Source organism: Bactrocera neohumeralis, chromosome 5 (genome assembly GCF_024586455.1).
Source record: "Bactrocera neohumeralis isolate Rockhampton chromosome 5, APGP_CSIRO_Bneo_wtdbg2-racon-allhic-juicebox.fasta_v2, whole genome shotgun sequence".
Lineage (NCBI taxonomy): Eukaryota > Metazoa > Arthropoda > Insecta > Diptera > Tephritidae > Bactrocera > Bactrocera neohumeralis.
Genome location: NC_065922.1, coordinates 76,892,625 through 76,906,223, shown reverse-complemented (window position 1 = coordinate 76,906,223; position 13,599 = coordinate 76,892,625). Strand labels below are relative to the sequence as shown.

Sequence of the window (13,599 nt, the reverse complement as noted above, 5' to 3'; positions counted from 1 at the left end):
ATATTAGAAATTTATATTTTTCATTTTTTTGTTGCTTAATGTGTAGAGTGATTTTTAAAGCATATTCTTGCCATATTTCAAGTAAATCGGCTGATTAGGATAAGAGATTTTGTGGAAACTGCACCGAAAAAAGTAGTTTCGAGAAAAACTTTTTTAAAATTTTAAGTTAAGACTAAACAGGTCCTGTTGCCACGACAATAAAACTTCAGAAATAATTTAGATTTCGAAAAGTCCTTTAGGGAGATATTGTTTTCTAAACTATGAAAAGAAATTTAAATTTTTTTCAAATTAGTATACAATAATACCCCCTCAAGAAGACAACCTGGTTGAAAAACTCGATAAGACTTTCAAATCAAGTGAGTTTAGTTTTCAGGGTTTATATTATATAAAAGTCTTTTCGTATTTCTAATGAAACTTCAACTTATTTTATTACATTATTTACATTACATTATTCCTTCCGTGTAAAACTTTCATCATATAAAAATACGAAAAGCCTTTTTCGACTACCCAATATTTATGATTTTCGCACACTTATTCTACGTTTTTAATATATTCGTGATTGTAAATGATTATAAACGGTAATTTAGCATTTATATTATCGTATATCTGCCTCGCTCTCTTTCCAGGTGCGTCGCAGCCTAGAAACACTCTCAATGTTAATCCATGACAGAAGCTCAGCTCATGAACAGCGCGACGAAAGTGACTGAATTTATATTTTTAAATAATTTTAATTACAATTTAACCGTAAAAGGAAAGGGTACAAGCCTTTCACACACATACAAACATACTACATAGTTACACAATACTTTTAAGCAGATAAACTACGATTAAATTGAAGCAGTTATACTTACTATAATGAAATAAATTCAAAATAAGCACTACATACAAACATAAAAGAAGAAGAAGCAGCACTTGGAAACATTAAGTGAAAAAGTTCGAAGAAAATGCGGCAACGCAGCGCTCAAAAGCAGTTACATACACAAAGAATGAATGAAAAATGAAAAGTAAGTCCCTAAACAAACATACATACGTACACACATATGTGTTTAAGGCAAATACCGTTGGAAAAATTGCGAAGCATGTAAATGTATGTATTCCTTTTGAAATGTGCATTCTGTCAATTTGACATTTGTAGTTTTGAATATTTTCGCTAATCACTTCTTTGCATGTGGCTGTGCGCTCAAGTCAATTTTTATATGGTTCCTATTAACGGTTAAAGTAATTTTTTGGTATTGTAGTCATGCTGATGTGCCAAAGATATTTAGAAATGATATCTGTACTGCAAAGAACCGCCAGTTGGGGAGCAAAATTGTATTTTCAGCATTTTACACCTTTCAAAAGGAACTTATATTTACATTTGTACAATTTAAGCCACGACAAAATGGAAAAATGTGAAAAATCGGCCAAAATAACGCTTCAATTGGTTACCTTCCGGCGGCCTAATGTTGGGCATCGAAACTAAAAATTTAACTTAAATATTTTGCCGTACCCCAAAAAGCAAAAAAAAACTAAATAAAATAATAAAAACTGTTGCGCTGCGCTATTGTCTGCAAATAAATGAAAAAAAATTAAGCAAGCATTAACTGTAAACCGCAAAAATAGTTTATTATTACTCAAGCGTTTAAAGCAACTAAGTGTTAAAGTAAATTATATTGTAAAAATAAGAACAAAATCTAAAGCGCTGGCGACAAAAACGCAAAAATAAGTCTTATATATGTTGCAACAACAACAACAACAAAAGTAAAATGGCAAACGCCGAAAAAAGCAACACTTTCAATAACAAAACCAGAAGCTGGGACATGGTGCAATCTTGGAAACGCCTGTGGTCCGATGCGCCGCCGCCGCCGCCGCCGCGGCTGTCGCAATCCACGCGTTACACAAAATTACTAATTATAGTCAAGTTTTCATGCGCTAACTGGATCAAAAAATGTGAGAGTTTCGCGCATGAGCATTCAATTCAAACTTCTTTCGGCGCCTTAACCCTCATTTACCACACACACACACACGTGAAAATAGAGAAAAGCTTAAAATTTGTGAAATCATCGCATGCCATTTCCCCGCCCGTCTCCTCACACACACAACATTCGCCTCTAAGCATATTTTTAAGCCACTCTCAATTTGCTATTTTCCGCCTGGCAAGCTTAGGCGCTTATTCTTCTCTTTTTACACAAACAAAAACAAAAAGAACGAAAGAAATGCAAGAAAATCCCTAAAACTTATTTCGGCATGGAAGTTGAGAGCGAAATATTCCCCTGTGATACAAATAAACATGCATACATGCATACATACAGACATACAGACATGTATGTATTGCATAATTTTATTAAGTAAGAAAATGAAATTTGCGATTTAAAGTAAATCTTAAGTGTAGCTGAAATATTTTTACATTTTTAATTTATTACAAAATTATGAAATAAGTTTGCGAATTTTGTTAGTATTTCTGGTGAAAACGTCCCGTCATAAACCAACGTTCGCAGTTAGGAATTTATTAGTTGTAATTACAAATATTTCTGGCAAATTGAAAGCCTAACGGCACCTAGACAACTAAGTATACATATGTATGTGCATGTATTAACGCATTATACAATATGCTGCAGACACTCTTTCCCTCTGCTTTGCGCTTTCCACTCTAAAAAACAAAAATATTCTTAAATAATGTGTATTTATTATTGTTGTAATTAAATATAATTAAATGTACTTGTGAACTAAAATAAAAACAAAGTCAGCTACTTCGTGTAATTTGCATGTGTTAGTGCAGTGGAAAGCGGAATAATAGTTTTTAAGACGAAATCCAAGTGGAGCGTTTTTGTATGATTAAAAGCAACATATTACATAATAATTAGAAACAAGAAGAAGCAGCTGGTCCCCATTCAAATATAATACTTCCATAAAAGTAAACCTAAAAGTGTGAAAGTAAACTTAATCAAAAGAAAAGAGAAAAGGAGGTGAATATGAATTTCTGTTTAAAAGAAATTAATAGAATTTAAAAATACTTCAAAAATGTAAAATTAAAAAAAAGAAATATTTAAAGATTTTTGCTAACTTAATTGGCTTCTAGATTAGCTGAGTAAGAGAGCCTACAAATATGGCAGAGAAATTGAAATAAAAAGAAAAAAAAACTTTAAAAATTATTACAAAGAATTCAAAAATATAAATTAAACAAAAATGAAACACAGAAATACATAAAAATTATAAACCGACCCAAAGGTTGATATGTGGATCGTATGTAGCATACAAGAAAACATTCATAAATAATCTAAAACAGAATATTCGCAATAAATTATGCAATATAGCGCAAACATGGAAATTTGAATAAAAAATGTTGTTTTATTAAACGATTGCGGCACGAAATCGACGCATCATTGCGTACAGTAAGTATTCCTCTAAACAAATTTAAGAAAAGCAAGCATTTTGTGGTGAAATTTCATGAAAACCGGCGATTTGCAACACATTTTTAATTCTCAAAAATTGTGGGTGAATGCAAATGTAAATTTTCTTACACAGGATTGTAGCGCATGCGATTCTGCAAATTTCCACATTTTTAGTTTTTCTCTACGACCTCTGGTTCAAAAGTTATAAGCGTTTTTCTTGCTAGTGTTTTCGGCGGTTGCTTGCTGCATGCTCCTGGTCGCCTGGTAGAAATCCAGGATTTTTGCTGCCAAATTAAATGCAATTTTTCTGCAGCCGGCAGCGACAGCGGCAGAGGAGGCACCCAAAAACTTGCCGGTTGCCATTGCATATGCAAAGGGGCAAATTTGAAATGGCGGAAGCGGACAAACAGGATGTGCGTGGGACCGGACGAAGACATAGGGCGGAAACCGGAACTGAAAATTAACGGTACCACATTTCCGGTCCAAGGGTTTACCGGAAGCGACAAACCGGAAACGGAAGTTCAGAACCGGAAGTGGCATGCGGAAACCGGAAATGGGAAACTAATGCAACCCGCTTCCGGCGACGTTCCGAAAGTTGGCAACCGGAAACGGGAGCTGGGGACCCGAGGCAGGAAACCGGAAATCCCGAATCCGGAAACAATATTTTTCATTTCCGGTCCTCCACTTCCGGAAAACTTTCAAACCGGAAATCTGATATCGTTATTTTTTGTTTCCGGTTTCCGGTCCTCGCCTTATTTCCTGTCCCATAGTTGTCCTCTTCCGCTGGTCCATTTTTGCCCCTTTGCATATGCAACGCCAACCGCCAAGTTTCGGGTGCCTCCTCTGCCGCTGTCGCTGCCGGCTGCAGAAAAATTGCATTTAATTTGGCAGCAAAAATCCTGGATTTCTACCAGGCGACCAGGAGCATGCAGCAAGCAACCGCCGAAAACACTAGCAAGAAAAACGCTTATAACTTTTGAACCAGAGGTCGTAGAGAAAAACTAAAAATGTGGAAATTTGCAGAATCGCATGCGCTACAATCCTGTGTAAGAAAATTTACATTTGCATTCACCCACAATTTTTGAGAATTAAAAATGTGTTGCAAATCGCCGGTTTTTTACGAAATAATGCTTAAAACGGCAATTTCTGTTAAGTGAGAGTCTTGCAATGGGGTAGGAAAACGTTTTTAAGTGTTTTTCTATTTATCTCAAGCCCAAAAACCTTTCATTTGTACCACTTTTTCAATGAGTGTGGACTGTATAGTAGGCACTGTATAGGTGTATTTTTAGTCTATATTAAATGCTCAATCATCGTTTCGTGTGCAGTAAAAAATAGCAGAAGACTTGATTATTTAATTTTTTTGCTAAATGCGTATTTTTATTTTGACGGTTGTATAAATTTTGCAAATACAATTACATATTCATCAAGTTTCATATTATTCTTTTATATTACTTATTTATTAGTTTATTTAGTTTTTCATTTGCTTAGGCTTTTATGAATACATTTTCGCTTTAAATTTATTTATCGCAATTAGACTTGCTAATTCTTTTTCTACTCATTTATGTATGTGTGTGTGTGTATATATGAATACAAAATCGGATAAGGTTTAGGAGCAGCTTGTTGGCTTGATTTTTTTCTGGTTTTTAATGTAATTTTCTATCTGAGCCCGAGGGAAATGGTTTCATTGACCTACTTGTAATTGTGGGGGACCTTGAGGTGGGGGTTTGGCGAAGTAATTGTTTATGCGGTTTAGCTGGGCGTAAACCCTCCTTCGAGTCATTGGTGTCAAAGAAATTTGCTTAAAAATTAGTGAAAATATAACAAAAAAAAAAGTCTCAAATAAAATTGAATTTACTAAATAATTTTCTGGTTAAAATATGGAAAAGTGAAGTGAATTGCTAATAGAGATAACTGTAAAGATAAAATTTAGTAAAATTATTAAAACAAATATAAAAATATATAAAAAAATATATAAAAAAATATAAAAAAATATATAAAAAAATATATATAAAAAATATTAAAAAATAAAAATTATTTAAAAAAAAGTTTTGGAAACTTCATTACACAGTTTTTCATTTAAAATAAATTATTCTTGTTTTTGCATAAAATATTTAACTTTTTTAAATTACTTGCAATTCCAATATTCGCTATTTCTATTTGGTTATTGTTCATTGACAGTCTCGTGTCTGCACAAAGTGTTCATACATTTCATTATTTTATGTTTAAATTCCCGTTAATAGTTAAATGCTTTACAAAGGAAAAGTGTAGTACTCATTCATGTACATATCTATGTATGTTTGCATGTATGTATGTATATACGTTCGACTAGGGTATAAATGCGTATTTAGTTGTAACTTTCATTAATTTTACACATTATTTATTTATTATTTTTTTTGCATTCTTTATAATTGAGATTCTTTAAAGCTAAATAGTAAATTTAATGTTTTTTTCTACGCAATGTCACGCACTTCCGTTACGCCGTCCTCACGGCGCATTATCGATTATTATTTATATATTAATGTATTGTATATATGTATGTATATAATTACAAAAGAAGACATTCCATATATATGTATGTAGGTGTAATATGTGTAAGAATATATTTATAAGCAGGAGTATATAGAAGGTATTTAATTAAAAAAAAGCTTTACAGAAAGAAAACGCTATAAGCAACTATAATAATAAATAAATGTATTGAAAAAATATAAAAATTACCGAAAATGGAAAATCCATGTTTGTATGTATGTATGTATATTATAAAGCTAAGGACAAAATGTGTATTTATTAAAAGCGACAATTCACTTGATACAAATTTAAAGAATAAAAAAAGCATTTTTCGTATTGCTAAAGTAAAATAGAGAGCGGCTCAGCAAAAGAACAAAGCAAGTGCACTCCGGCAATGCAAAGAAGTGCGTCGAAATGCAGCAAGACGAAGTTATAACAAAGATTTTTGCACAAAAAATATAAAAACAAACAAAAAAATTAAATAACTACAAAAAAATAAAAATAAATAAATAAAAAAATAATAATAAAATAAATATTAAAAAATAATAATAAAATAAATATAAAAAAATACCAAAAAAATAAAAACACATAAATAAGCTGAACTTGAATTTTTCAAAGCAAAAATGAGCTAAAAATGGCGTTTATAGTTTGCTGTTCGTTATTTCTACAAATATTTGATAGAAAAATGCAACGGCATTGCAGCACGGGAACTAGATATTTCTCAAGTAAAAATAAAATTTGAGTTACATATTTAAAATGCTAAGCAAGTGGACTGTGAGCCGCAAGCACGCAAATGTTCAGGCTGAAATGCAAAAAATACAGTTAGTTGACACTTCGAATGCCTTAGCAGCGTAGAACGTGAATAAATGAAATATTTTGTTTTTGTGACCAGCATTTTGCTCACTGTTTCGGCTAGCATACTGCTTTTTCCTAGCTTCTACTTATGTATTATGTCTTGTGTTGCAGCGTTCACACGCGCATTTCATTAAGTTATCAATTGTTCTTGCTATTGTATAAATAGATTTTGTTTGGTGTTCTCATTAATTTGCTTCAACTGCTCACTATTCATACGTAACTTCTGACTTTTGGTAACTGCTGTTGTTATAGTTGTTACTGTTTGGCTATTAACCTCCAGGAGCTGTTGATTGCATCGGTATTTTCATCTTAGCTAATCTTTTCGCGATAGTTAAGCTTGTGCTTTGTCAGCATGTCAGTGACGGTGACCAACTTCTTAATGGAGAGTATGTTCGAAAGACCTTGCAACTCCGGCAAGTAAGAGACGCAAATGTGATGGAGTGTGGCCAGTTCGCGACCTGTAATGGGAGAAATAATTTTTATTTAGTCTTCTTAAGGTTATGTTATGGTGGTTATGGTGGAGTGAAGAATTGGAAAATGTCTAACTTGGCTACATCGTTTACTGTTACTTACCAGTATCCTGCACTGTGTCCTGCACATCCTGCACAGTATGATTGGAGTTTTGTTCGTTGAACATGCCTGGCGGTGGATTTGGATCCGTAACGAGTGATAATTGATCGAGAAAGACAATCATGCGTTCCTTATTCTTCAATATAAACGGATTGACCACCTCCATGTATTGTTCCTGCAATGGTTGAACGAAAGCACGCGCATATTAAATTAGTATTCACATATAAGAGCCCGCAAAACTCACCTTTCCGCCAAACTCAATTAGATTTGCTAGATTCTGCAAGCATTTGGCTACCATAATTAAAGAACGCGTGGCCATGGTTGGTGGCGTTTCGCTCACCAGGCCAAACTGGCGCGGATTCAGCAGTGCCGGGCATAGGAGGCGTAGAAATATGAAACCGGAGACGACGCGAGTGCGTACCAAACGTTCAGTTGGCCACTTGGCAACGACGGCCTTTTGCAGGCAATTACATATGTAGCGCACACTGCGTGGGCACGCCTCGGGCGAGGTGAATATCGAATGCGTCACCGAATCGAGTATCTGCAACAAAAACTCGGCATTCGAGCAAGCATCATCGTTCACATCCATCTTGGTGGGATTGAGTTCAGCCGATTGCTTGCTGTCGAGTATGCGCTGCACCGTCTCCGAAACGGCTGCGTGCAAGAAACGCGAGCACTCAGTGCGCATGTGCAAATCCATTAGTGTAGTGGCCAGTGAAGCGCCGCGAAACAGTGTAGTTGTTTCGTTTTCACGTGCGATTTCCGCTTGGCAAAGTACGCGTATCAGTTCCGTCTCGCGTTTCTCGTGACGGAATACACGTAGAAGTGCCGTAGCGAGCGGCACACGATCATTATGACAAAGTTCAGCCAAAGCTTTAACAACGCATAACTCGGGCTTGAGCAGCAACTCCTGCAATGGGCTGTACTCTTCGCAGGGCATAATCAAGTCATCCAAATAGCGCATGCGCAAACGTAGTGAACCCCACTCGCCCATGGGTGTCATGCCGGTGAGCTGATGCCAGCCCTCCGTCTCTTGACCGTTCTTCAGACTGGCCAAATCGATGGTGAGCTCAGCGACTTCCGAATCTTTGCCGCGTTTGCCACGCGATATTAGCGTAATTGTTAGCGAGACTACATCCGGAGGCACATCACTGTAAAATAGAAAAATCCAATGTGGTCGATAACATTCACACTACCATACTCTGTTATTTACTCACTCCAAAACGAATTCCTCCTCCCACACTGGATCGGGCGCGATCTTCACACGTGTCTTACCCACCTTCACTTGATTCAGCGAGATGCTGCAGTACGGATGCGGCACCAATTTGAATGGCAGTTTATGCGCCTCGAGCACATGTAAATTCAGGCAGCGCAACTCGCGCAAACACGGCACTTTGATTTGCGCCCGACTGAATTGTGAACTGCATTGCGCTTTTAGCGCATTGATCCATTTTACGTACGTCTCTTGTGTCGCGCATAGATACGTATTGTTAGCCAAGCATGGCAGTGCGCGCTCGACTATTTGAAAACAATATGGCCGCTCCCATAGCGATTCATGGCACTGATATAAATACGCACACGATAGATCGATGAGACCCTTCGGTTTAGTCTTTTTCGGATTATCATAGAAGCAGAGATGTGTTTCGCTGCCCTCGCTGATAAGCGCAAAGTACAATTGTTTCCATTTGGCTGTCTTATCAGACTTCTTGAACAAAGGGCCGTGATGTTTGATGCCGTTTAACTTCTTCAAACCTATTTGATCGCGACATTCGCGTAGAGTGGCATAAATTTTTTCGGCTGCCTTCTCCACCACAAACTGTTGATTGAATTCAGGCTGTGAACCATTAACCACCTTGCAGGAAGCGAGAAAAGAAAGTAAACCAAGTAAATAAATATGAATTTATATAAAAATAGTGACGTCAATGAACTTACTGGATGACTGAGCGAGTGACCTTCGACGATTTGCTCTTTGCGATAGCGATTGATCACCGCATCCAAGCACTCGAAAGTGCGCCCACCCATCAGATAACGTACGCCTTTCTTTTCAATGCGAAAACGCTGGATTTGATTATTAATATGAAAGAAGAGCGAATAATCGCCAGGCGAATTATCGCTTGGTCGCACCAAAAAACTGCCTGGGCCGGCTGTTGTTCAGTTACATAGAAGATAAATATATTTGTACAATTGTAGGAAATTGAAAATACGCGATCATACGCGATCGCCATTTACCTTTCACCAGCATGTCAACTGCTTCATTCTTAGTGCAATTCGGATGGAACCAAGGGAAAACTGTATTTGGGTCGATTGCCGGATCCAAATCCTCGACTAGTTCACGGAAGATCATGCCCTGCTCACCAGTGCGATGAGCTGTCACCCACAACCAACCGTCGCCCATATCATTATGCACAAAAAATATATCACCCTTTTGAAAGCTTAACTCATCTGTGTCAGCCATTTTGGTATAGGGTAAATGTGCCACAACACGCTTCTTATCGTTCACCGGCTCTGGCGGTGGCACTGGTAGCACCAGGCGCTCACGTTTCAACAAATCACTGCATGAGGTGTAATAGCCAATGAGATCGCTCAACGACACGAATTGACGTCCACCAATATAGAAATCACCACACACGGCAGTAATGCTGATAAAATGAAGTAAAGAAACATAAATAAATAAATCTATGAAAACGTTTAGAAGCCTAAAATATTTGAATTACTCACCGAAAATGATTAATGCCAGTACGTCCTAAATAGCTTAATACATATGAACCCGGCTTGCGATCGCTTTCACGAACTTCAATTAAAAAAAAAGTAAAAATTAAAAAACAGGAAAAATTTTCACTTTAAAAAATTATTTATGATTAAGCACATTTCACGAATAATTTAATTTGTAGTAGCTCTAATATTTTATTTTCTTCTAGTATCAACTATCTGACTTACCCAAATAACTGCCTAATTTGCCAGTTCCGCGTAGTCGCGATTCAGCTGAATAACGATCCAAACGCCCATGATACCATTCACTCTCCGGTGGTGCAATTATGGCTGGTCGTTCACCTAAAAAATATTGTCAATTTATGGAAGTTATAGATTACATTCTTTGAAAATAATGATTTTTTTATAATAAAGCATAAACATTCCGGCACTTACCATTCAACATATTTGGACCATCAAACTCATCCTGATCTAATTCCTGGGCCAAGTCACCCATGTCGATACCTCCTGTGGCCATTAGTGCGTTTATACCAAAAGCTGCTAAATTACCATCATCTAAGCCCCCAGTCGGTGAACCAAGTTTATCCTTATGTATGGCAGCATCCACATTCCCTAGACGTATTAAATCAGCCATAGTTTGTAGGCCAAAGCGGATTTAGTAAATATTTGTTATTTGCTTTTTGGCTGAATATGTATGTTTTTTATGGGTTTTTACAATATTTTAAGAAATTAATTAAATAGCTTCCGCTAAAGGTGCACACACACAATATTGAGTAGAGTAGAGTAGACTAGTTTGTCAGTGATATTTTTTGCTATTTCTTTTCAATGGCTTTCTGGCGCGTGCAATGTAGTTGATGACGTTTGCGAGTCTAATTATATACGAATATTTGTATGTTGAAATTTCAAGAGATTGTTCTGAGCACACACACAATTTGCGAATGATGAGGTTTCGCGTTGATGACGTTAGCACAAAATAATAAATGTAAACACACTATTAGTTAGGTTAATAATAGTTTGTGAATAAATGCGATTCAACGATGACGTTAGTATTTGATAAATATACGTACTATAAATATTTTGGCCTGTATGCAGCAAAGATTTGCGACTCACAACGAACGGTGCGGAGTGAGTCAGTGATGACAACATATACGACAGGTTAAAACTGCAAAAAAAATATTAAGCATAAATTTGCAACGATATCTACAACAAATGAAACGAAAAACAATGCGAATAATAAAAAAATTAAAGGAATGAACTCACACACACAATGCACATAATATAAAAGCGATTACATAAAATATTGAAAAAGCTTGCTACTCTAGAAGTTTTCTTATTCAAAAGTCTTATGGAATGTAATAGAAAAATAAAAATAAAATATGAAGAAGCAGCAGCGACAACAAACAGTAGACAACGGTAGACAGCACCGCAGGAAAAAGGAAGTGAAAAAGCGGAAAAGAAGGTGAGGCACCAGACAATATTAGTGAGCGTCGCCGAGCTTCAATAGCAGCGTGCGTGGCGGCTGGACGCCGACAGCCAACACTGGGCTTCATCGTTTTACAGCGTCAAAAATGTATAGATAATATTTTATATAGCATATGTATGTATATACATATTATTGGCTTTGTTGAATGAATACCCAATAAATTTGCTAATAAATAAATTATTGTTGTTAACCGAAAACAGTAAAACAAACTTAACCAATTGTATTAAATAAACAATTCCAAGTTATTGATAAATGCTGCTATATGTACATTTATACTGATAATTTTTGGTGGTAGGTAAATAGGTAAATGAAATTCAATGGTAATTATAAAAAGGCAATAAAGTAAATGTTTGTTATTTCATTTTCTTTTCTACCGTCGTGCTACTTTCTTTGTTTACCATTAAATCACTGTGTATAAAAGTTTTGGTCGTTTTTAGTTACTTGGCTCTGCAAAGTGCATTGGCCAGCTCGACGACGGCAACCTAATGTTCAAAAAGGCAGACACTTGTGGTATGACTCAGGAGTAGGGATGAAATGGCTGCATGAACGCTCGTTAATTCACACACAAACACATATACATAAATATAACTTTCTATAACAAAACGCTGCTGAAGTTGCATGTACGTCTAGACGGAATAATATGGGTAAAACATAAACTCAATTAGGTTTGTGGGCGGTGGCAGACGCAGCTGACTGCATGGAATACCCCGACATTGAATGGATATTGCACAGATCTGTATCAATCACAAAGTAGCAAAAGTATGCAAAAAAATCACTATTTTACTTCGGCACTTTTATGTCTATCAAGTCTCTGACTCAGCGTGTGGCACACGTATGCGGGAATGTGATGTATTTGGCTTTAACGACATAACTTACCACGGCACAAAATTCATTAAATTAGAATTCGCTTTGCAAAAACTTCTTGAAGCAAAGTAATAAAAATGAATCCCTACACCGTCAATATGTCGACGTTTGCGACAAACGTTCACAACCTATTTTTCACGATTTTACTTGTTTTCCACTCGTACGTAACCAATTGTAATCTTTTCAAATTAACGCGATGACAACGACGTCTACTAATGCGAACGACCACCACTAGACTACCTTAGCAATCAGAAACAACGATGTGGCGTCGACAATATTTAACAACACATTGACAAAGGCTGCGACTGCGACGGCGCTAACAAAACCGTAGGAAACGCCGACATCAAAATATGACGAATACACTAGCTAACTTAGCGGCGTACTGCCGAATAGTCTATGAACAGGCAAGTCGCAAAGTCTAAGCCTATGCTGCCCGGTTGGTTCGAAGCTGCACTGCGTCGTCTTGATGTTGCACGCTGCTTGGAATTTAATTGAGCACTTTCAATTTTCTTCGCATTGCCTCTAGGCATATACCCTAAAAGGCACCCCAGCCACCCGACGGTGGGAGCATTAACAATTTTCACTTACATGCAAGCACATAAACATGCACACATATATTAAATTAAAAGTATATATTGTCACTCACATTACAACTGCATTTCGTTCCTTTGCGATCCAATCAGTGTTGCAGCCGCGCCTCCTTCAACATCAACACCGATATTTCTACACCTATTCCAAACAACCAATAATATCAATAAGCCAATGCGAGGCAGCAATTTTAACTTTTCGCACTCACACTTATTTTATACTTATTAACGAAACTTTTATACCTTAATGAAATGCTGAAAGGATAGCACAATTTAGCAAATTTAACAATTTTATGTAAATTTATCAATAACAAAGTGAGAAAAATTCTGGATATGTAAGAACTCGCAAGCAAAATTTTTATGCTTATTCTTCTTTAAAGAACGTCAATACAATGGCGATAAGAGCACATGGTTGCATTGATAAACCGAAATTAATATTTAAAATGTTGAAAAATCGACAATCTAGTGTATACACCAACCGATGTCGTACTTTGCCACAGTGTGCTTCAAACTGTCTAAAAATGTCAAACTTATACAAAATGTTGACACCACTAATAATGGTTAATATAATTAAATATGTATTTTTATCAATAAACAATGCAAAATTAATTGGTTTCGTCATTTAAAAAAAGTAAAATGTCTTCAAAAATTGTTT

The 13,599-nt window shown here is 36.1% G+C and overlaps 2 protein-coding genes across 11 annotated transcripts in view; one reads left to right on the top strand and one right to left on the bottom strand.

Annotated features, from left to right (window-relative positions):
• The window catches only part of LOC126760108 (uncharacterized), an 82,388-nt gene extending 79,121 nt beyond the window's left edge, over positions 1–3,267 (top strand). For all 4 annotated transcript variants that reach the window (XM_050475517.1, XM_050475516.1, XM_050475520.1 and 1 more), the window contains one exon: positions 627–3,267. In XM_050475517.1, the coding sequence (XP_050331474.1) occupies positions 627–707 (81 nt within the window). In that variant the 3' untranslated portion in view covers positions 708–3,267. The remainder of the gene's footprint in view (positions 1–626) is intronic.
• Positions 3,268–4,714: 1,447 nt separating this feature from the next.
• Positions 4,715–13,316, bottom strand: LOC126758047 (ras GTPase-activating protein 1). 7 transcript variants are annotated; one of them, XM_050472037.1, is made up of 12 exons: positions 13,154–13,316; positions 13,004–13,086; positions 11,078–11,172; positions 10,446–10,622; positions 10,239–10,352; positions 10,020–10,092; positions 9,531–9,940; positions 9,234–9,445; positions 8,519–9,153; positions 7,546–8,452; positions 7,305–7,476; positions 4,715–7,189 (listed from the first exon to the last, which is right to left on the bottom strand). In XM_050472037.1, the coding sequence occupies exons 3-12, from the start codon at positions 11,154–11,156 to the stop codon at positions 7,041–7,043; spliced, it is 2,928 nt and encodes a 975-aa protein (XP_050327994.1). In that variant the 5' UTR covers positions 11,157–11,172; positions 13,004–13,086; positions 13,154–13,316; the 3' UTR covers positions 4,715–7,040. The 7 variants fall into 7 exon arrangements, with proteins under 7 accessions (XP_050327994.1, XP_050327995.1, XP_050327993.1 ...); XM_050472038.1 differs by having other exon boundaries at positions 13,188–13,316; XM_050472036.1 differs by lacking the exons at positions 13,004–13,086; positions 13,154–13,316 and adding an exon at positions 12,370–12,979.
• Between the last annotated feature and the right edge of the window lie 283 nt (positions 13,317–13,599).

What these genes read in the sequence shown, in the direction of transcription:
- LOC126758047 (XM_050472036.1), bottom strand. An exon ending in TACAGGCCAAAATATTTATA is followed by an intron (nt 10,623 to 11,077) that starts GTACGTATATTT and finishes TAATACGTCTAG; the next exon opens with GGAATGTGGATGCTGCCATA. An exon ending in CAAATTAGGCAGTTATTTGG is followed by an intron (nt 10,093 to 10,238) that starts GTAAGTCAGATA and finishes TTTTAATTGAAG; the next exon opens with TTCGTGAAAGCGATCGCAAG.